General features: G+C 44.7%; 2 protein-coding genes across 10 annotated transcripts in view; both read left to right on the top strand.

The window, feature by feature from the left end:
• The window catches only part of LOC119442675 (steroid 17-alpha-hydroxylase/17,20 lyase-like), a 103,978-nt gene that overhangs the window by 18,271 nt on the left and 60,972 nt on the right, over positions 1-24,735 (top strand). The gene's annotated exons all lie outside the window — the stretch shown is intronic.
• LOC119442673 (cytochrome P450 1A1) lies at positions 8,924-24,567 on the top strand. 2 transcript variants are annotated; one of them, XM_037707637.2, is made up of 10 exons: positions 8,926-9,946; positions 11,200-11,379; positions 11,447-11,626; positions 13,243-13,336; positions 14,420-14,575; positions 16,643-16,851; positions 19,132-19,257; positions 19,746-19,850; positions 20,958-21,089; positions 22,939-24,567. In XM_037707637.2, exons 2-10 carry the CDS (start codon positions 11,217-11,219, stop codon positions 23,289-23,291), a joined length of 1,518 nt encoding a protein of 505 aa, XP_037563565.1. In that variant the 5' UTR covers positions 8,926-9,946; positions 11,200-11,216; the 3' UTR covers positions 23,292-24,567. The 2 variants fall into 2 exon arrangements, with proteins under 2 accessions (XP_049518250.1, XP_037563565.1); XM_049662293.1 differs by lacking the exon at positions 19,746-19,850 and having other exon boundaries at positions 8,924-9,946.

Below are 24,735 nucleotides of genomic sequence, written 5' to 3' on the forward strand. Positions count from 1 at the left end.
TGAACGGAAACGGCTCGAGCTTGTTTTCACACCCTGCTCAGCAAAACATTGTATTTACGAGAAGGGACTAAATGCATCCGGACTATACATGGAACCCGTCACATACTGGAACCACCTTGGGAGCTCTAAATGTGACCTTTCCCTAGCAGTGGTTGCTCCATTAAAGAAGAACCCATTAATTGAAAAAGAGTTGCGAAACGTAGTAGCATCCGCCACACAAGCGGAGCGTTCTGATTTCTAATCCTTCGCAGCCGGTTCCGGCGATTCGGCCAGAATTTCAGAAAACATCGTCTGGCATTAATGTTAACAACTGTTCACAAAGGGGCGCCTCCTCTCTTTAAACGCCCTTATTACTTTATTATTAGTGGTGTTTAAAAAAACTTTGATGCCTTCTCCACACATCACATTTCATTTACACAAGATGGCGGACGTCACCGTAAACATGTAAATACAACAGGAGCACATGAGCTCATGCTGCTATCCTTGGCACAATCTCTTCCATCCTCGCTGTTTGCATGCCAATCCATCGACTCATTGATGCCGTGAGCATCCATCTTGTATATTGGGCAGCATAATAATGCGTAAATGCCTACTTCCAGTATTTACCTATTGTCAAGCGCGAACGTTGCGTGGTAGCTCCACAACTCAAACATGAAACGCGTTAATGGGTTTCGCGTAACAGCGCATCTACTACGGCGGCGTACAGTGTTTTTCGAGAAATGTTGAAAATGTCCGCCGTTCTGAAATAGACTTATAAAGCAATAAATGTCTTAACAACCTCTAGGAAAACCCTAAGAAGCATCTTGTACGAACACGAAGGCTGACGTCACAACAAGGTCGAAAAGATAGTGAGTAAGACGAAGATCCAAGAGCTTATTCGAAAACGGATTCTCAAATTTGAGGATAAAAGTGATCGGCAGACTGGCTGCCTGACAAAAAGTAGGCGGTCCACACCACCACGTTTAAGATAAAGATATTATCGCACCGAATTGCTTGGCACCGAGAGCTCTAAATGAACTTATCGAAAACACGATGTAGCGCATGTATCGTGAACCTCGAGTAGTACAACACTTGTAGCACGTATAAAGAGGTTTCTCTCTTTTTTCTTTTTTTTTTGATGCACCAAAAGATTGAAAATTGCCTGCCGCAGACAGCACAGTGCTAACCCTTTGCTAACGTTTTGCGGTGTTTTGTCCTCTCCCTAAAAACAACTTACAAAAAAACAACGCACCAAAGGAGGGGGGGGGGGGGGGGGGGGGGGGGGGTCACAAATGCATAGAAATCGTACTACCGCGCCAAGCCACAGCGCCCAACACAATGGGGACAATAAAATGATAATCAACAGGCAGCACCTGCAGACTAAAGCGATTGCCCTATGCTGTTACCCCCTCCGCGCTCTTGTATACCTTTTGGAAAAACTGATAGTGTAATAGCTGCGGGCCATAGGTCAATGAAAGCTGTCAACACGACACGTTAGACTCGCGTACCCCTGTTGAGTAAATGGTTGCTCAGGGAAGGTTTATTATGGTCAATTGGCAACGGTCTCCGAAACGCGTTGCAAAAACGGTTACAATGGAAAAGGTGCACGCGGTGAATAATGGGTACTGCGTTCACGCGTTCTGTGCCGATGACACGTCTGGCACACGCACATCAGGAGCCAGCAGTGTGTTGTACACGCTCCTCAAAAACAGGAACGAAAGCTCGTTCCTCGTTCCTTCCCAATAATGAGACAAGTTCCCGTTACAAGTTGTTTTAATGCGAAAGGAACGCGTTCCAGTTACACTTCGAACATTGGAACGTATCGTTACAATAAAGTTACATTAGATTTTTTAATTAAAATATAGTGTCGGATAATCCTGAGGCAAAATAAAGTGAGCAATTTAAAAATCACATCGAACTACGTGTATTATATGAATTTCAACATCGCCGACAGCAGATTATCTGGGGGTAAAAAGAATCCAATGAAATGCTCCTAGACGAAATTGTTCAGGGAGCACCGCACATAGTCCAGGCATGTCTAACTGCTACTTTGGTGCTCCTCTATTACAAGTGCAACACATATGGCAACTTCCACTTCGGTCTTCAAATGTGCAATCAGGATACTGCGCTTCAGATCTGCAAATAGAAAGTTACTCACATGCATGATAATAATTAAATTTCTTGCACAAGAAACCGCATCGAAAGGAACAATACATAGGCGTTTAATGAATGCTTATTCAATATTGCAGTATAAGTGGAACAAAAATGTCCACTATACACATTCGCAACTTAGTAAAGTCCCTTGTTTGAACTCAGCAAGAGTTGCATCTCGATGTTAGTGTTGGCAATGTTGGCAATGTTGGCAATGTTGGCAATGTTGAAGAGCCGTTCCACCGAAGCGCTTGAGGGTACTGCCGTGCTCTACTTGAGAAAAAGTTGGTTCAGTCCCTCGAAGTTCTTCATCTGTGACAGCGGGTAGTTAACTGGTACCAACAGGTACCGCGACAGCTCATCCTGTTCCTCGGCTGGAAGGGTTTGGTGCCCGAACGAGAAGAAATCTTCGGGCGCGGACGAGGTGAAAACATCTGCGCTGGCTGGTTTGGTCACCGCAGCCAACTCAGTCTTTATGTTTATGGTCTACAGGAGGGAGCGTCACGTGACAATCTTGAAGCCTAGTCATAAAAAATATAGCGGAGAACTCACGAAAAAAAATGCACCATAGACCAGTGACCGGCAAGCGGTAGTTCTTTGCGCCTCACGCGGTCGCCCATCCGCCCTGCATGATGTGCTGCGTACGTGCGTGCGTCTGTTCGATGCCGTGGAACGTTTACAGAAGGAACGCCGTTCCCTCTGCCGTTCTTCGTAAACGTAACGAGTTACCGTTACAGTTCCACCTCCCCTAATGGAACGGTGGCGCTCCTCAGTTCCTCCGAAAAGGAACTAGTTCCAGGAACGCCGTTCCGTACAACACTGGGAGCCAGCGGCAGTCACGGACCTCTTAGCTTTTGCTGTCAGGACGACCGCACGAGCTGTACGTGACGAAGCACCGATATTCACTCTTCTTGTGGTCATCTTTGTGTACTATTGGATGCTAATGGCGTCGTCATGCACCCACTACGCTTACCGAGTGCCAGCCGGCTCTAATCGCCCCTCCACGTGCCGCGTATAATCAGACAGTGTCATGAGCCACGCGCCTGCCTAAATTATCCCATTGTGCTTCGCTCGTCAACTTTAGGACCATCGGCAACATACCGCTAGCCGTTTCTCTACCCTTTCTTCGTCGCCGTTTCGTTCGGCGAGACCAGGTTGAAGGAAAACGCCAATCCCAAGCTTTCCGAGCAACAATTAAAGAAATAATTCGCGCTTTTTAGCAGCAGGCTTCCAGCGGTCCTTTGACAAAGATAGGTCTGCCTATCGAAACGTAGGCCAGCCTTTCTGAGGCATTTTATCCCTGTTTATGTAATTTCTATACCCCAGTATGCCGTTTCATCTGTCGGCCCCCTTCTTGATTTTAGGTTATATTGTTATAAAACGCTAAAAGATATCAGCCATGTTTCGCCGACTGGTCGATAGGAACAACTCAAGGATTTAAGTTTATCACGCGCGATAGCGCATAGAGTTCAGTCTCTTCTCCTATATGCAATGGTTTAGACTGGCGAGTTGGTATTAACGTTGTTCTCAACAAAACTTGTTGGGCTAGTTGTAACATGCTTCATACAACTACTCATACATACTTACACTACTCGTACTACTCGTACATGCTTCATAGAATACAAGTTTGTTCTCAACTTTGTTTCAAAATTATCGACAGAAGTTTGTTGTTCTTGTGTTACGCACAGCATTCGTACACCAAAACGTCTGGACAAATTCGTGTGCGATACTATGATTTGTTTAGTGATTAAGAATAGCACGCAGTTTTTAATTCTCCTCTGTTTCCACCTGCACGCACCTCTGATCGCAAATCACGCCTCACCTTCCTGTTCTTTAAACTTTCGTGTGCTTATGTATATATGTAAATGAAGTGGTGCTGCTTGAGTAGCCATGCGATGTTCGACGCAAAAGCGGCGCTCAGGCTTGTTTCGTTTTTCAATTCATGTACTCGGGCAAGAAAATGAATAAAAAATTGTTTCGATGAAAAACTGACATCAAATATATGTCTTGTTACAAGTCTTTCAAGAGCTCTCAACATCTATCATTTCTCGAGGAAACGCTTTGTTTATTAAAAAAAATTATTATGCTAGAATGCGCTTCAAGGCTACGCGGTAGGAAGAAGTAAAAAAGTTTGCCACGGGCAGAGTATAGAAACTGGCCACAGGACCATAACGTCAAAAGCTGCACACGTAACTCCAAAAACCAGCCTTCAATTGTCACCATATAAAACTAAGAGTCGCGGTGAAGAGCCACGAATACTAGAATTTTCAAGCACAGAATTTACAAAGGCGCTGCTGACTGTTGGTACCCGAGTTCTCCAGAGTCTCGTTGGCTACACAGGGCCTTGCCAAACTCAGAGTCACGTTAAATATTTCTGGTGTTGTAGATTGCACTCCTCTCGCAAAGTACACTTTCGTCAGTTAACAAAGTAAAGCAAATCAACTAAAGCGAACAAAATTCGGTCTCTTTTCCCGTGTGAAATAGTGACGTTCCTTTTTAAACGAAATTTCCCTGATGAGTTCAGCGTAACATTTATGGTATTTATTTATTTTTTTCGGTCTTACCTGGAGTAATCAAAAAGCGAAATTTTCATCAATACCGAAAGCATATCTTAAATAAAGTCGACTTTCAAATATCAATTCGGAGGCCGCATGTTTTCAATTACTTAACAAAATGAAACATAAGGTTGCGTAGTTTCTTGTTTATTGATTCTACTTTTTTTTTTTGGCTGGGTTGCCATATAGAATTATGTCGTAATGGAATTATATATAAGCATGGAAGCCTATTTCGTGCAGAGACTGCGATCAAAAGCGACCTATAAAATGTATCGTCCATAAGCCAGCGTTGTTAGCCTTCATGTTGGTCACTTCTAAACTTCACGCCCCAAAGTTACACTTTCGCGCACTGTCTTTGGCCCAGGGCACGTCCAAAGTAGATGGCGGGTATCCGCCGCAGACGACGGAGCTGAGCCCTTCAGATGCTCAAGATTGTCGATATTGTCGACCCAAGGTACAAGTGTTGGCTGGTGTAACGGTCGCCTCAGCCCGACGTCTGCTGAGAGACTCCATCCGATGAAAAGCACAGAACATTGAACAAGGACAGAGCGGGAGCCAGAGGGAAGCGAAAGATGAGCCCGTTGGGCAAAGCAAGAAGAATGCTTCACTTCATTCGAAGCATGTAATGCTGCCAACAACCGGATCTCTGAAAAATTATTGGAAGGTTGTTCATATATTGCAGTAGAGTGGCAAGTTTGGATAGTTGGTGGATGTTCATCTTGTAAAAAGGGAGATACTGCGGTATAAAAACACGGACAACAGAAGTATAAGTTGGCAGGACACGCGCATTCTGTCCACTTATACTTGTGTTGTCCGTGTTCTTATAGCACAGAATCCCTCTTTTTACAGGATGTTCATATATGCTGAAATAGTGATACAACAAAGCACGTATTCTCGGACGAGCACTTTCAGCGATACTATCACCTTCGCGTGACGTAGTGCTCAACCAGCCAATCAGCTCATCCGGTTTTGCTCAGCCAGCCAATCAGCGCGCGCCTGATAGCTGAGGCGATAATATCGCCGAAAGTGATCGTCCCAGGATATGTCCCCAGTACTAAAAAAAGAAATCGCCAAGTCACCTCGTGCACGTAGTGGATGGAGTTGTGTTTATTTAAAGAGGTAAGTGTAATACGGCAGCAGCGTCTAACATTTAAAAAAAATACAAGCGTGATCAACTAATAAATTTCCTTGCTTATATCGAAACAAACTTGAGGCGCGCATGCTCATTTTACTAATGGAACAGTCACCATTTGCGTCGGTCCTTCCCCCCTGTAGACAGCAACAACTTTTTCGCCTCTTGCAGCATTTGAACAGATTGTAATATTCGAAAATTTCGAATAAATAATTCCCGAGAAGAATCCGAATTGAATAGCAATGACTATTGCATTCGTATCCGAAATTTGGAATATTCGCGCACTCCTTGTTTTAGCGAATATGTATTACGAACCGTATCATTTTTAAATAACACGTGATTCAAAGGACAGGGATACAATATTTTTTTAAATAGTGCAGTATAAATATTATTGTCTTTTGTTGCGGCAACGGACTGCTAGCATTGTCGCAATAAACTGCTAATTATTATTTCCAGCAAATAATAATGGGTTGTAGACAGAGACAGACGTTTAGTTCGCCCTCAGAAATTTGATTCGCATAAGGTAAGTGGAGGTCCATGATACGTAGAGGATACATTTGTATGTGCTTAAGTTCATCGATACCGTGATGTTTATTCACTGGCACGTAAGAAGTGTGATAAGTGGCTGGCTTCTACCGTTTTTGAATTATTTAGGCGCATGTTCCTTTAAATACATGGCACTCATAATATTTTCGTGGAAACATATTGACTAGCTAAATATCAATATCGCGTTAGCAGAAACGCACGAATATAACAAAATGCGGCTTATTAATGGTTTCACTTTGTACTACAACAAGGAAAATGTACGCCAAAGACCAGGAACGTGCGCGTGAATAAGTATTCTTGAATAATTACGTCCCTTAAACTAATGAACAGAGCATCGTGAAGCTAGAAAAGATTAATGGGAGGACGGTGTCCCAATGTAGCCGCTATAGACAGGAATGCAACACCTACCAACTCCTTTGAAATTCGTATCTTCATAAAGCAGTCTCACGGTTCCACTTCATAGACGACAAATAAAAAAAAAGTGAGGAAACTCCGCAAGGACGAGCAAATTTCGCCACAGCGGAAAGAGTTATTTTGAAACGCGCTGAGCCCACACCCACGTATCGTGACTGCACATGTGTAGCGGGCAAGGACACATGCCTTCGACGGCTTTTTTCTTTCTTACGCGTGAAAATACGCGAAACAATGTGAAGAATCAAGCGTACAGAAATGAGCGTTTCTTTGGCTTTTACTCAAAGGGACACTAAAGGCAAATATGAAGTCAAGCTAAAGCGATAGATTAGCGCTCGAGAATCTCTAAGGCGTCAGTAGTACCGCGAATGAAGCTTTCGTAATCTAGAAATTGAGGTAAATGCAGGACACGATTAGAGACTCCCCCGGGACATTCGAGTACTAGCCCGATCACGAAGGCACTCCTCGTTATATTTCTGTCGCTAGTGCTCAACCACTCGTAATTAAGAGATCATTGTATTGTATTATAAAACCGAAAATAAAATGCGGCTGTACAGTTGTGATTGATATTTAGAAGAAAGAAAAGAACTCATGGACGTTGCCCTTGACAACGACGCGGGCGGTCGAAAGGTTTCGTTTTCTCCACTCTGCGCCGCCGCACTTTCGCGTTTCACTGTAGTTTCGTTATCGCGTAGTGCTTCGCTGGCATTTCTGGCTCGCGAAGTTCACAAAAACTGAGAATGCCAGACCCTTTTATGCCACCGTATTCCCGAACGGTCCACGCCACATGACCAAGAGTAGCTGCAGCGGCAAATCCAACGTTATGCTTTGGCTCGGTTTCTGCGTGGCCGCGTGTTAGCGTTTTGCGCAGAAAACCATAGCGCCGTCTGTCAGGGGCTGTTTTACTCACTGACACCAGCAAAGGAAGATGATGGCCATGCATCGTCACAACTCCCCTCTCAGAGGCGGGAGATTTGAATGGCGCTAAAGGTATGCGGAACAACCCTTCAGAGGCAAATTTTCTCGTAAACTAAGTCATTTCTCGGCACGAAACAAGCGCTGCGAGGTTTCTGGAATGGTACTTTAACAGTCCACGTTGGCTTAGTATTTGCCTTTAGTGTCACTTTGCGCTCGGTAGTCGATAAAAAGCCCCAATAACAAAGGAACAATGGTTAGTCAGTATAACTCTAGAACAAACCGACTTGAAGCTGCGTATGTCATGACCGATGTTCAGCAGCGAGTATACGAAAGGGTGATTAAACTAACAAAAACACACCACGGCGTGGACTTGGCCGGTCGTTGCGGTAAGAGCCATAGTTGATGGGAAATACCTCGTTATCAGCAATGGACGTGTTTAGCCACGATTCAGATCCAAACACTAAATCAGCCTACAAAGGCTCAACCAATCCAGGAAATTGATCTGCCTTATTTGTTATACTTCGGAAATTTACCACTACAACACTACGAACACATTCGATAACCTTATTGTTTTATGATTTAGAGAAGGAAACAACTTCTTCCTTATCATCATGCTATATAAGTGTCATGCCATCATTATTTAGTTTGTGAACTTTAAATTTAACCTGTTTTTTTTTTGTCTGCCTTGTTTAATCTCCCATATTCCCAAAGTCGCTTGTGTCCAGCCCGAGTCTGAGAGGAATAGTCCTCTTCTAGGCTGTACTGCGAACCCTTGCACTTTTCGCACGTTCTTTAAAATGGCCTTCTTTTCTTTATCAGATTAACAGTTTGCAATACCCGGCCTTATATTTTATTCTTTAAAACTACCAGTGCGATATGCGCTTTGCGCTAACTTCAGTTGACTTCCCAAGTTAGTAGTGCAGATACTTTTAACAAAGACTTCGAACTGTTTCCACTTTTCTGAGCTGTCATTATCACGTATCCCATAAAAAGAACGAGGTTTATTCTGTGGTTTCTGTTCTCGAGGTCTACGTCTTTCTTTTCGATAACTTTTACTTGTTCCATTAGATCCTTAATTACTCTGTTCCCTGTCCACGTAGTAGTTTCATAACATCGCCTATCTCGCTCTGGGTGTGCCAAGCTTGTTATTCATTTCGGCCATCATAGCACCATGATTAGTAATACTGGTATCAATGTTATCTATCTTAGCCAATAGTCTCTTGTAAGCTTCTCAAGAAGTAAATTTTGCGTTGCTTAGCTCAAGATCTCAGGTTCAATTCCGGCCTCGGCGGCCCTATTCCGATGGAGGTGGGGTGCAAGACCGCTCATGTACCGTCCATTTGGTGCATGGTAAAGAACCCGAGGTGATCAAATGTAATCCAGTGTGCTTCACTAAAGCGTGCCTCCTATTCAGATCGTGGTTCTGGCGCACAAAACTGGAGAATCAAATTTTTTAAAGAAATTCACTTCAGCTTTATCAAAAGGACCAGGATTGAACTCAGTGTCACCGGGAAGTATCAAAAGCAAGGCAAGATATAACACTCGGTTCGCAACCAAAATAAAACGTTTGTTAAGCAGTATGGCACACTCGCGCTGTGTGCGCAACACCTGACAGAGTGGTAGAAGTGAGCAACGCTACAACTGGTCTAGAAATTTCAATTAGACGAAAATCACCGACCGGAATTGTACAGACAAACCGAGGTTCACAAGCATGCGCCTAAACTTAAGCACACGAGTATTTTCGTTCGTGCTCTTCTGACCTGGAGGTAAAATACAGCTGGAAGTTGAGTAATACGGTCTTGCCGGTGGTGCAACGCCGCTCTCAATATGCGTTAAGCAGCTGTGACACACGTTCAAGGGCGGGGGCCTCCGTGTCGAACGAGATAAAAACACAGGCATCCCCCTCACATACCGGGGGGTTGCTTTCTAAGCATAGGGATCAGCTTTGCAAACCTCATACGGAGACAGGCGAGCATGCCTCAAGGTCAATTCGCTGTTTTCCGACAGCAGTGCAGGGGTGACGCGGCACGCCAGGCCTGTCTGGTGCATATCAATGGATGCAGGATTCATCGGGAGGCGGAGAGAGCCAATAACTACCACTGCAGTGATGATCCAGTGGTGAGAGATCGCGCTGCCTCTGCTAGCTCCGCAACACGGCAAGCGGCTCCGCGAAAGTTAGGGATTATCTTCGGTCTGCCGGAAAAGTGAGCGCCTGCTACCAAACCTCCCTGCTGTCCGCGGGGCCCGCAACAACGTAAGTAAGGCATACTCTTACTAGGATTTAACGCCCCCTAAGCTACATCATGGCTATGAACGAGGCTGGAACGATTTACTTCGGTATAATTTCGGCTTCGGATGAACAAAAGCGAAGTGTATTTGCAAGTGTTGAACAATGTGTACATTTCCTTGTGTGCTTCTGTGACTATAGTAAGCTACTAGTTGTCAGTTTCGTCGAACGCATCATACCTGTGAGTGATTTTCTAAACTGTCGCCACTCAATGATTTCCTGGAGGTTTCGAGGTAAGCTGGCTATAAATAAATTCAGTTTAGCCACAGCCTTTTTTTTTCACACACACACACAGGAAAATGTCACAAAAAAAATAAATAAAGCTTTCCGACTCCTGCCACCCGCAAGGTAGCTCCGTGGCTATAACGTTCTGCTGCTGAGCAGATGGTCCCGTGTTCGATTCCCGGCAGGGGTGACGGTTTCTATGGAAGCGGAATGCGAAGACACTCGAGTGCAGTGCATTGGATGCGTGTCAAAGAACTAGCGGTCAAAATTAATCCATAGCTCCCCTATACGGTGTTTGTCATAGCATCTGTTATTCTTCGCTACTTTCCATCCCTTTAATCAAATGTATGTGTCTGTAAGAGAGAGGAACTGACCCTGTCATTTCTTTTGGCATTGAAGGTTTAGAATAACCGTAGCTGAGAAAATTGCTGATGTTCTTACCGTGAGCTATCAAACAGTTGGCCCCTGAAGCTGTGGAAGGTCTAAAGGCATCCGACCTCTCCAGAAGCGTGAATTATAGTATCTCGGTGTTAGGCATGCGTAGGGATATTCCCTGTATGGCGCCTTTACCAGAATCTCGCCCCGTGCAATCCACCAAGATATGAGGCAGCCCATTGTGACCACCGAGCTTCGACACATTTTACTGCGACAACAGCTAAAAGCTAAAAGCTTGGTCTGCTGCGTAAGTTTCTCATTTGCGTTGAGACATTTTCATCATCGCTTACTTATCGTTCTCAGCTTCACCGCCACCGCATGGCGAAGGTAAACAAAACAAAAAGGAAAGCGGAGACTGATCCTGGTGCCCTCCGGCAACGTCCCGTTGGGAGCTGAACGCACAGGCCATCGCGCAGCATTGCAGATTGGCAAATTGTGCGGGCTCTTGTGCAACACGCTGGTTCGGAGAGTGATAACATTTGTTCAGTATTATTTCGTAGGTCAGAGCAGGCAGTGCATGTCGTCGTACACATACGCATAGTAATATGATTCCCGACCAGCTGCAAGCGGGAAGACCATGGACGACCCCCTCGCGGCATTCGTCTCCACCTTGCGGGACTGGCGCTGGATCGCCATTGCACTGGTCTTCGCCTTCACGTGCCTCGTAAGCCATTTCTACGATAGAGTGTCCAAGTACCCAAGAGGACCGTTCCCTGTCCCCGTATTTGGGAACCTGCTCGGTGAGTCTCTTTTTCGCCATGAAAAATCCCGTTTCTCAGTGCGCATCTCGTTTCCCGTTTCTTGCAGCTCTGCGGAAGGCCGAAAATTTGCACAGCCAGGCGATCGAGTGGTCCAAGACCTACGGCGACATATTTACTCTGTGGGTTTCGCACAATCCGATGGTGATCCTCAACAGCTACGATGTCATTCGGGAAGCGTTCGTCAAGCAGAAGCACGTGTTCGCAGGACGAACTCCCTTGAGAATGCGTGAGTATACGCTGCCTTAGTTGCTATCGGAAATGTCGTCAACGCACAGCCTGCTTTCCTTTCCATTACTTTTTATCCTTCACCTCCCAACTCAAGGATATTTCCTTTTTTCAATCGCACACGACACATATAAATATTCCGCGCTTCTAGCTTGTGCACTTTGTACAACTTGCGGTACTCAAATGGCGAATTCAATGCGTATAACTAATTGGCATCTTGAGCTTTATGGCGTACGTTTCTACTGATCGTCAAATCAAATTTCGAAAGTTCGCCATGTTCTCTCCTTCTGCCATGACATATGCAATATTGAACGCAATGAACAGTCTGTTCAGTTACTTTTTTTTACAGCGAAAGCGGTATATGGCTAGGCGAAACGAAAAACCGTTCGTCCCAAGCTTCGATAAACGTCTCCATTGGCTGCGCCGTCAGTTACGTCATTCTCTACGTGGCACCCAAGCGCTCGCGTAATTGGCAGCGCCGTTAGTGACGTCGTTAGCGTCTCTCCGTGGCACGCTGAGCCAGGAGATAAAATAAAAAACAAAAAAACTTGGAGGACGCTTAAGCTTCGCCTTTAAGAGTAGAACGCGATAGCGTTATCGGGACCCGTTCGCATCGCATCGTTCGCATACGGCAAGTAGACTTCATTCACTGCATAACTGAACGTGGAAAAGCCAGCTTACAAAGACCAAGCTTACACCGATCCCCTTAAAGTCGGCTTCACTTTTTAACTGAAATACATTGCTGGAAAGACGTTTTTCTAAAGTCAATATAAGGGGTCTTATATTAAAATGTGAAGGCCCTAGCACCTTTTTTTATTATTTTAATAATTGTTCGCTATTGCCTCGACGCGCGCAGGTCTGGTAGACATGCTGGAAAAGGGGTTTGTGTTTGAGTTTCCTCGTAGCAGAATTAGGTTTTCTCGTACATTCAAATTACAATCCGACGCCGATTGGTAAACAATACGACGGCAAATCCGAGGCCGAATGGTAAAGTCGCACTTTACCATTTTTCTGACGGATTTCTCTGTGAGAAATTCAATTTTTGTTCACCAAAATCTTGCACCACGTGGAGGGCCTGCGCGGTCGATGTGGTTGGATGATTTTCTCCGGCACCTGCGATCACACGCCGGTTGCCGACGCCGGATTTTCTGCGACACGGGGCCCTAAACGCCATCGCGTTAAATGTAGGTGAACGGAGGAGTGGGGTGTGAGAGGAGTTCGCGTTGGCATCGGTTGTCTACACGGAGCTTTGGTCAAGGACTCTTGTCTGGGAACGTCGTAGAAAAGCGTGAGGAACGCGCTAGGAACGCCGTCGCCCGTGGACGCCGAGCCAGTTCTTTCAGAGCCGGGCATTGCATTGTATAGCCATCGTGTAAGTGTTAAAAAATACCCCATTGTGCTACTCGGAGCCGGCACCGAAGCCTCTTTCCCGAGTACGTAGTGAAAACTCGGTTTACCATTTTGTAGCCAAATTCAACATAGCAAATCCCCAATATAGCTAAACCCCAACATAGCAAATCCCACCAGAGTGCCAGCTTCGCTGGACTTCCCTCTTCACAGGGTAGAAGGGCTCTGAGTTTTTTTTTTTCTTAGCTAGCCTTTTGCTTACTATTTCAGGTGACATACAGAACCAAGGAAATCACGATATTATGTTCGAGGATTACACGCCCTACTGGAAGGCACTTCGAAAAGTGGCATCCCTGGCTGTGCGGTAAGAAAAGTTCGGCACATTTCCATCTAACATTTGCCCGCTATTTCCACACGTGTCTGAAAAAGCAATAAATGATTATGTAATTATTGCAAGTAAGTTAAACGTAAACATCTAATTTTTAAGGATCTATATAAGTGGCATACCATGAGAACATAGTTTTCAAAGAGGCAAGGTAATAACTTGAAAGGGTCTGAAGGCGAGCTCGTTAGTATGCATTCATGTTGCAAAGGACAGCGCTAAAAACACGGACAGAAGGAAGTACACAGGACGAACGCTGACTGCCAACGGTTGTTTTATTGCGCGTGCACAAATATATACCTTGAAATGGAAGGGGCAAAGGGAGACATCCCCCTCCCCTTTTTTTTTTCGTTTTTTTTGTCTCTTTTTTTTGGCTCCCTTTCTCCCTTCCATTTCAAGCTATATATTTATTTGTCCACGCACAATAAAGCAACCGTTGGCAGTCAGCGTTCGTCCTGTGTTCTTCCTTCTGTCCGTGTTTTTAGCGCTGTTCTTTACACCATGAAGGTAATAACGGCGAATGATGACGCATAAACAGGACAGCCTAATGAGTGTCCTGATTACGCTGCGTGTGATGGTGCGGATAAATGCTTCGATGGAGTAGAAGCAGCTCAGGAAACATGGTCGTTGCTTGCTACGCACTAACATCGCGGGCAGGACGAAGCGGTGTCAAAATGCGATAGCCTTATTTACGTTATTTAACCTCCCCTGTGCGCAGTGTGGCTGTTTCAGCAGCAGACACAGAAGTCTGACAACGCATTGACGCTAAGGCATCCGCCTCGCCCTACTTTAGCAGCCCCTCCCCCTCACCCCCCCCCCCCACACACACACACACCTTCTCTCATTCTTCAACCTCGTGTTTCCTGCTGCTCTCATACAAAGCGCTTCAAATGACCCTACTACTCATCGCTGTAACATACTGATACGACATCTGCTAAATTACAAAAAAAACATTGTTTCGTTTTGTGACGCTACTGAAAACACCGGATGAATTGCAGCTTGTCTTTCATCGCGCATGAAACGTAGTGAAGTGGTTGTGACTTGCAGTTTTGTAACAAATCCCAGGAAATACGCTGTCACAGGAGCCTTGGAACGACTGTGCACCGACATCGTCGACGCCTACGTAGACACCTTGACATTGGAGCCACAAATTGTTGACTCGAAGAAGTTATTTTTCTCCATGCTTTACAAGCTTACAGGAGCATCAATCTACGGCGCAAGGTAATAGAGGTATACTTTTTGCCGCTATGGGTACAGCATTGCTCTCCGGGGCCTTCTCATACCTTCTCTCCGGGGCCTACCTGCTCGATGACTTTTGGGGAGTAGGCCCTGCAGGGCCTCCACGGTTGCCTGACCTTGTCAAGACATTGGTACGCGGTAGCTGTTAGTGGCACCCTCGTCACAATAGACCCTCGCTGCGCGCTCTCCTGTCTACTTTCTCCTGTACACTCCGCGCGCTCTGCGCCTAGAAATTGCCGCTTGCGCATCACGCGGTGAAAGCCCTGTTTCCCATAAGCCATTTCTTTATATTTTTATGACAAGGCATCAAGACGGTCACGTGAAGCTTCTTTTTTAGTCATTTTCCTTTCTCAGTGTTTGGAGCTCGCGTTCAGTGCGACTGACAGCAAATATAGACGTCAGCACTGTCACTGCTGGAACTGCGTATCTGCACTTATGGTACGATAGACAAAGCTATTGTTGATTCTGTCGACCACGCAGGCCTTACTAAATTCTTAGCGCCTAGCGCGATGTCCAGCAACTCAAAAAGTAGGACACCGAGCCAGAATATCAGCGGCGATATCGCGAATCCTAGTTAAGAAGTGGGATTCCGTAAGTGAAGTTTTCTGTGTGCACAATTTTAGCAGTGTACCCCTTTTGTTTACGAGGTAGGCCTTCATACCGCGCAGTGCCAGAAAGAAATGATCGAGTTCTATCCTGAGCTGCTAAAAACACACGCGCGCGCCTCTCCCACGCGTAGCACACATGCACAACACACAAATGAGAATTTTCATATTCGTTAAAGATCCATAAAGCACAGTTTATGCTTAAGCTAAATATTTCTAGCACTGCCAAGATCAGCGCTTCATCCTTATTCGTTTCTTATAAGACCTTGTAATGCGCATGAAATAAGGATCTCTCATGTATGTTTAAGACAATTGTGCGTACTTTTTCATAAACGTTTTCGCATTTATCATCTCTCCACGTGTGTTATATATTAATCTCGTATTAAGGGACCTGTAATCTTTGATGAGTTCCAATTCGCGAGAAAGCCTGAGCGAGTGAGAGCCAGGCCAAGTGGACCTGCCTGAGCCTTATTCCGGTGAGTGAGTTGGAGTGAGCCCGGCTGAGTGGAATTTCGGTGAGTCTAAGTCCGACGGTGATCCAGCCTGAGTCCAATATTGAAGCGTTTTGGCATGAGTGAGCCTGGCTGAATAAAATTCTGGTGAGTCTAAGTCCGAGTGAGCCAAGCTTAGTAAAATTTTGGCGAGTCTGGGGCCGAGTAAGCCTTAAGCAAAACATATAATTTGTGAGTGAGCCTAAGGCAGTTCTGTTCAGATTTCGGCCACCACGGCGCGTGCTCAGAAAATAAACGTCATAGCCACCACCACGGTGGGTCATTTTTATTGATTAGACCCTGCGCAGATATGAAATACCTGCACATGATGTTGCTTTTTTCGCATATTTTTCCAGCTTTTTATTCTTTGTCGTCTTCCTTCTGAGGTTACGTAGCGATGATTTTGTCACTGCTGTAAGTTACCTCGAAATCTGAAGCCTGTCAACCTGATTGAACTTCATATCCGTGCTTTAGTAAATCTGAAATCTCATTTCTAACGGAAAAAGCGTGAACAACCTGGCGATGCCCAATCTGAGGCGTTTTGAGTAGAGGGTATAATACAATAAGGGATTTTTTTTTATTATCACGTGTACGCGCAACAAATGTAGCTGTGGAGAGAGAAATCTATCAATAGCCTACAAGTCTAAAGTTAAATTTTGCTAAGGTTACTCGATTGCGGTTGCGATACGGACAAGTCGATGCTCCCTCTTGGGTAACTAGCGTAGTGTAAGATAGACAGTTCTTGAGTGACGCGCCCCTGAATTCCGTTATCTGCTGAGAAGATGACAGATAAGTCCTCCCAATATTCTAAAAATAAGACCGCTGTTGAAAGTTAGCGCCATCTGAATGCGTTCATGTAGTCATCACGTGCCCTGCTCTAGAAACGCAAGTAGCTTACTGCTGAATCACATCTACTGTTCCTGGAGACCAAAGAAAGTGATCGTATCGTGCAGCCTGAGCGGAGAAGAAAGGGACATTCTTCGCCTGGAAGAGATAGACCACGAGTACTACGCAGTTTCTCCAAACGGCCTGCCGAGCGACATGGCGCCCGTTCTGGGACTCCTGTACCGCCAGAGAGAGAGAAAGATCGAGGCCCTGTACACTGAGTACCGAGAGATTGTTCACCGGCTGTTCGCTAAGGCCGAAGAGTCGTACTACGCAGGTATGTTAAGTCGTCACGTTTTCCCTATATCACTGTCACGCGAATAACTGCTTTGTTATCCCGGCTAATATGAGAGTGTCAGTAATCATTAAACAGCCGTAGTCATATGTAGCTTACACCAACTTCGTATTTCGTCGAATGCATAACAGTTCCAACAAATGTATTTCCTTATTAGCATACACTCTTTTTTGTCTTTGGCAGCCGGTCCCGCGTGGACAGGGGAAGTTCTCCGATTCAACTCAATAATTTTTTTTGCATTTTTTCATGTTCTTTTACCATTGTCTAAAAATTCATTTTGATTTACTTTCACATGATTCCAGCATAGAATGTTCGGACTGCATACAGAACGTTTCAGCAGGGGCAGGAACGTCAAACCGAGACAAGCGGCCTCATGTGACCGAGACGTTCCACTGCGCCTTCCATTCCGACTATAACGGCGTAGCGCAACAGCTTTCTCCTGCTTCCTGCGACGCCGCTGTAGACACCTGCTTGCACGTCACAGCATTTGCGCACGTGTTCTGCCATACCATATAGCTTTCGCATACATAGGGTTCGACACTTTGTGAAACAAAGCCACAATGAAATACATTTTTGTTCATAAGAGCCTTGCTGACGATAAAGGCATCTCTCGGCTGCTACTTGACTGCTTGCTAAACTTCTTTCTCCCTTGTAAAATTAAAATAATGCTCAACGCATGCGTGCGTTTGTGCACATGTAAAACGCTGGGGTTTATACACATTTTAGCGCAGTCTTTCAGCAAATAACATTTTTCACAGTTCCATAAGCTGGCTACCCTGCAAAACTCCTCAGCTACAGAACACTGCTGTTTACAGACCAACTTCTGCATCTGTAATCAAAGTCAACAAGGGAAAGCAAAGTGGACTGCGCGAATTAACCCCTTCCACATTTCGTACGAGTGGAGCACAAATCGTAGACGACTTGTAGACCACTTTCAATTCAATACAGTATATTCAGCAACACTACATGATGTTAGGAGTAAAGACAAAAACATTCCGGCAGAACCCATCTCACGACGAATGTCGGCGTTAATGCGATTAGCACTGAATCAACGTAGCGACGCACCATATTACCACCACCGAAACGCGACATGTATGAGGACGTGTGTACAGCCCAGTTTCTCTCTCACGCTTCCAACTGAACACGCTTCGCCATCTAGCGGCGTCACCACGAAATCCGCGCGTGGCGCCTTGTGAATATATATTGTCTCAGTATATTTACAGTGTTACCGCGAACACTCTTTTTTTTTTTTATTGCCTGTGGCAGATAGCACAATTCTAGTTCACGAGCCGGTCTACTCGAAGAGGCGGACATTACTTGCACATAAAATTGAAATACATAATTGATTAATTAACAAACAATTACTAATTAAGTTTCTGATTACCTTAAGGCACATATTTCATTTACAAATTCTAGCGGATGAGAGTGCAAGGCATACACACTTGAAAAGAATCGTTAGGATGACGCCATTTAGGAGGTATGCGCCGTCTAACTTGGGGTAAAAATGCACTTTCGTTCCACTTACTTTCTTAACGAAACGTCGTTTTATGCATTTAAGCACAAAAGCAACTGGAATCCGCGAAGTTTGGGAATTAATATCTCGAAACTGGTGTCATCCTGCCAATTCGTTCCAAGTGGAATCGCCTTGCCAACTCCCCGGCTAGAATTTGTAAATTGCAATATCTGTCATAAGGCAATTGGCTAAAAACGTAATTAGTGAAGTTTTGTTAATTAGTAGAGTTGGTCCGTCGGTTGGTTTCGAACCCTCTTCCCTCCGCAGAGCAGCCCGATGCTGTACTCATTAAACCATGAACTATACCAAGTGACCAAAGTTGGCGGGAACACTGTTAGAGACCCATACAGACAGACAGACAGAGAGACAGAAGGTATAGGCAGGAAGAGAGTCCCCTAAAAGTGCGCGTGAAGTTCGCAAAGAATGATGATCGCATTAAAAATCATTGAAGGAGTATGTGCCCCCACTTGCATACAGCAGGGTACTCGAAAAGAAACAAGAACGAGGTACAACCTCACTCTGTAGGACACGGGCCTGGTGGCAAGCTGCAACAGCAACAAGCGGAAAACACAAAGTAGCCAAGCGAGGCACATTGACAGCCGAAGCGTGTTTTTCTTCAGAATGCTCACCGCTCGAGATATGAATGCTGTCTCTGTACAACAGTTTTCTGCTAGACTTTGCGTAGCAGCCAACTTACAAAGGTTCATTACGCAGTCGCGCATGAGTGGAAATCGCTTCTCTTCCATCAGGCAGCAAGGACAACATCGTGCATGGCCTGATTGCCGCTCGGGAGGAGGCCATCCGAGAGAGGGAAAGTGACGCCGAATATCTTACCAAAGAAAACATGGTGCAGGTTGTCATGAACTTGTTTGGAGGTGAGCAGCTCGCATTGTATGCGACGTTTTTGTGTGATCGCTCCTCACATTCTGTCCGACAGCCTGCGAGCTTTATTTATTAGCGGGACCTCCACACTGTAACTTTGTACAATTTCTACCAGCTCCTTGAAACTGAGGTCCATGCATGCAGTGTCCCCGAATTCCACGAACAAGTTAAAGCTTATTCGCCAACTGTTTGTTCAGCACCGGCTTGACAGGCGGCCGCTGCCAGTCAAACAAACGCAGGATCCCCGGTGGAATTCATAATCTACTTTAGACGCCATCGGGGGCTTGCTTCAGTTCTTAACCAGCAGAGGTGTGAACGTGATGGTGTAAACAGAGTAATCGCTTGTTTCTTTTTTTATATATACTCGAATATCTCCTCGTAATTTACATCTTCGCCTACCATGCATAATCTTCAACGTTTTGCTGAAATGCTATTATCTAATTACTTTCGTGAGCACAAAAAACCACGTGTTCTTTCATAGGCGCCACCGACACTTCGGCGTCAGCGCTTCAGTGGTTGTTTCTCAGACTCGCTAAGCACCCCGAGATTCAGAAGAGAATTCAGATGGAAATAGAAGATAGCATCGGTAAGTACGCATTAATGACATTTTTAAGGACAATTAGCTTAATGCTAATCTGTGGAGTAGTTTCTCTCAGCGACAACATTTAAATGGCGCAGGCGGCCTTTATACGCCAGGTGTAAAACTCTTTTGTTTAGATTTAACCTCGCTGCTTTCGAGATGCCATGTGGCTCAATATTTGTCTATTGAAACCAAAATTTGGCGGCAGAATCCTTCTCACGATGAATGTCGAAGTTAATGCAATTCAGATTTTTAAAAATCCCGCGCCATTTCACTGCTGTGAAGGTGGATTACCAGCGAAGCAGTTTAATACACGACATAGAGGTGACACCGAATTTAGATAAAGGGTATGAGCAAATTTTATTTCTCTTAATTGAGCGGTGACGGCGGTCATCCCGAAGAAAGGCACATGCACACACACTTTTATTTTGATCGGCGGTCTTGATCGGCGGCATATATTCGCGTGGAAGACTACGGCCACCTCGGGGAGCCGGAAGAAACTGGACTCGCGCGACGGGAGCGCCATGCCGGGAGAGCGGAAGGAAACTAGACACGGAAGCGCTTGGAACGACTACAAAGAGAGGGCGTTGCGAGCCTGCACATGGCCCACGAGGGTCGCACAGCGACAAATCTTTGAGAAACCCTTACTATCTACCTGAGAGTATACTGATTTTTAAAATGGTGCCTATTGATAACTAATCTACTGAGACTACATATCAGAGTGATGAGACGTATAAGCTTTTGCACAGAATGAAGCGATTTTGCATCAAATCGGTAGCTGAGGTTTTTGCACACGCGTATCAGTCTACGGACACGAAAAATGCATCGAACCCTAGCCATACACAGCTTCGCTGTAACATAAGGAAAATAAGGACAGAAGGCCTTTTTATTTTATTCGCCGTTATTATTCCTTAATTCCTTAATTAATATTTCTTAGAAGAAAAAATATTAACCTAACTACGACTGACTACTCCTTCAGCCTCCCCGCACTTCTGACACAAGAGACTCGTTATTTTAAAGCGTTCTGCAATACCGCAGACATGCTGTTGCCAACACTCTTTGACCGGAAGCTGACCTTGCCCAACTCGAATTTCTTTTCCCGTATATGTCTAGGAACCAATTCACCTGTGTACGAAGACCGAGAAAAACTGCCTTTCACAACGGCATGCATGCTGGAGACGTTTCGGTGTCATCCTTTTACACCAATCGGAATGCCCCACAAGACGAATACTGATACAACAGTCGGTAAGCAAACACGGATGTGACGTTAACTTGATCAAAAAGATTGCGTTAACAAGAAACAGAAGAAAAAATCGCAGGTCATATTCGCACTGCAAACTATCCTATGAAGTGATCTTCACCAATGGGTCATTGTCTGCTACCGTCCTCTGTTGAACTCGATGGCTCGGACTCGGTTTGCGGTCGTGATGGCAGCGTTTTAATGGAAGAAAAGTTCAAATACAAACTCGTATACTGAAATTTCAGTGTCGTTATATTTATTTGGAGCTTTTAGAGGCGTCAGTGAACAATCAAGGAAGAATGCCAAACAATGCTCTAGATTGAGGACTGAGAAGGTCAGCAGTGAAGAGGAGGCTCTAATGACTAAAGTCGTTCAAGTTAGATTTTGAGCCGAAGATAATCCGCATAGTTAGTGACTTCTAAGCTATCTTTTTTTCTGTGCGACGCGGTAACATTGTATAACTGATGTATATTAGTCCAGGTATAACACAGGACACAAAGAAAATGACTCCCTGTTGTCCCCTCTGTGTCGTGCCCTTAATCTGTAGACGCAATTAAGTATGCAGCCCAGCAACAAGCCTTATTGTTCGAACTACAGCTTTGACGTTAAGTAAGAAGTATACAGAAGTTAACCATAGCAGATACAAAAAGAAATAAGACAGCATACTTGCACAATCTTGCAGAATCACAGCCCAAGTTCCAGCGAATTAAGCTTTTCTTTTGAGCAGTTAATTAAGAATTGCAGTTGTCTACAAATGAATCTCACACTTTAAAACGCTGCCCGCATCTGAATCGCCTGTTTGAAACCTTGTCTGTATATAACGCTTTCAAGCACTTAAGGAAGTTTTAGCAAAGATCATACTTCACCCAACCCCATTTAACTTCCCATGCACTTGACCATGTTTTTCCACCCATTTTCATCATATTTAATACCGGTAGCTGTTATGTTCTTCCTGTACAGTAGGCAAATCATACTGCATCCTTAAAACGCACTTAGAAAGCTCTAGAACGCTTGAATTAGTAATTTACAGCAGAGGTTGTATAAACACACAATTTGAGCTTTGTCTTCAGAACAACCATAACCTACCCTCTGTTTTCACAGAATCTACACAAAGAGACTCTTTTAGTTCACCGAGAATAAAATGGAAACCTACTACGAACCTTGTATAACGCTTGGAAATGGGGAGAAAACGAGGTTTAACTTATTCCTTGCAAAGCTCATAATTCAGCAAGGAATGGTGAAGTTTCGCCACACACTACAATTAGCATGCCCGACATTTTTACCAATATGAACGCGGTTTGAAAAAGAATTATCGCGGTACACCGGCGGTAAATCCCTGGTTATGACCTTATAACGCTTTCCAGCACTTGCTCAAAGAATTTTTTTTACAAAATATATTGTAAAATATATTTCGCCTTTCGCCTATGTATAACGCCTTTCGCCTCAACCAAGGCGTTACAATATCATTCAAGTGGCCAAATTTAACTGCGCATGCACTTACCATTACTTCCCCTATTTCCATTAAACTTGGTTTTTCTGGCAATTATAGTTCTCTCAGGACATTGGGCTATAAATTCGGCGTTGTTCGTAAAACACTCTTTTAACGCTTCGAAGCACTTCCACACGTAATTTACTACAGAAGTCCTAACTAACCCACAGACTTTAAACCTCATTTACACATCAACCACATTAGTCTTTTGTAAGGATTGTGTTATAACGGTCTGTCAGTTGCGAACCATTGGTAACAAGGTAGGACGTCGAGCTTATGAAGTATGAGCCGCGAAATTCTCAAACGAAACTAAAATGAGGTTGCCAACGTGCTGTGGTCAAGCGCAGGTTCCTCAATTTTCGCAGGCATGGTAGCCATACCCAAAGACACGGGCGTGTTGTTCAACGTCTACAGAGTGAACCACGACCCACGCCTCTGGGACGAACCAGAAAAGTTCCGACCTGATCGCTTTCTGGACCCCGCCACTAGAAGACTGCGTCAGGACGCCGGGCCGCTGCTAAGTTTCGGCCTAGGTGCAAGGTCTTGTCCAGGAGAGAAACTTGCGCACGTGGACATATTCTACATCCTCGTCCGATTCATGCAGAGAGTCAGCTGTAGCGCCGTCAACAATTCCTCACGTGTGGACATGAAAAGCATCGGCTCGTCGCTATTCTTCCTACCCGCTCAACGTGACATCATTCTCTCCAGGAGAAACTGATGCTTGGAGCGCTATAGTTTCGTGCAGCGTTCATACTCAGCAGAGTCCAAAGCTGGGGTGTAAAGCGAAGAGCTGCGATTCAGGCAGTGAAAGTCGTGTTGCATCGTGTTCAGGTACCTCCGAAATCAGGGCTGACGTTCTGATATAGCTGAAGCTGCCATGGTCGAGCTGGCGTTGCCGTCATCTTTGTGTTCATTTGAAACGCGCTTTAGTGGCGTCAGAGGCGTTGTTTGAGTCGGACCGCGGGCATTCAGTGGAAACGATTACGCAAGATGGGACCTTAAATTCAATAGCCGTACTCCAAAGCAGATTATTTGCAACAACCTTATACGTGGCAAGCAAAAGAGTGCTGCACACCCTTTATCAGGTGCAACCTGTGTAATAGGTCCAAACTCGCTTTCCTGATTTTTTTTTCTTTCTGTTTTACCAAGAGCACAACTGATTTGTGACCTTCTTTATGCAGGATAAAACTAAACTTTCTGGCCACTATTATGAGAATATGAACATACAATAAAAATTCGAAAGCTGTGTTCAAGTTAATAATTTGAAACAGAGGTCGGTTCTCATGATGTATAACATAAGTTATACTCATAGAAAGAACTGAGATATATCCCTTTTTCGCTACATGGTCTAGATGAACAACTCAGTTTTCCGCCAATTACGCGCGGTATAGCGCATAAATGTTCAGTAACTTTTCTTACGAAATGGTTTAGACCGGCTGGTTGGGATGTTAACGTCGCTCTCAACTTTGTTTCAAGATTATCGATAAAAGTGAGCTCTTCTTGCGTTACGCGCAGCAGTCGCAGATCAAAATGTCTGGACAAATTTGTCTGCTGTTACGCTTTTTTTTTTCTTGTTCTTCATTAAGTAAGAACGTCACGCAGTATTTCAAGTCTCATCTGTCTCCACCTGCATACGCCTCTCTCAAGGCAAATCAAGGCTAACCTTACTTTCTTTAAACTTTCATGTGCTTATGTATACGTGTAGTGAAGTGGTGCTGCTTGAGTAGCGCTGCGGTGTTTGACGCAAAAGCTATGCTCACGCTTCAGAGCTTGGTTTGTGTTCCAATTCATGTATGCCGACAAGAAAAATGAATAAAGAATTGTTTCACTGAAAAAGTGACAGAAAATGCATCTTTCATTAGGTGCCTGTCAAGCGCGTTCAACTTCTATAGCATTTTTCGAAGAAACGCCAAACTTTCTTAATCTAAGCGGTGCTTCCCACCTACGCGGTAGGAAGAAGTAAAACGTTAATCACGAAGACATGCTCAGAGTATAAAAAAATGTGGTTGATCCCTCTTATATAGGAATCGGTATAGAACACGAAAGTGAAACGTGTCTTCACAGAAGTAGTGTAATGTTTATTGCACATTGATATATAATGTCTATTGGTGTTTTGTGGCTAAAGCGCCCTTAGGCGTTGATGCACCCACGCTGACGCCTGG

This window comes from Dermacentor silvarum, chromosome 2, assembly GCF_013339745.2.
Source record: "Dermacentor silvarum isolate Dsil-2018 chromosome 2, BIME_Dsil_1.4, whole genome shotgun sequence".
Classification (NCBI taxonomy): Eukaryota; Metazoa; Arthropoda; class Arachnida; order Ixodida; family Ixodidae; genus Dermacentor; species Dermacentor silvarum.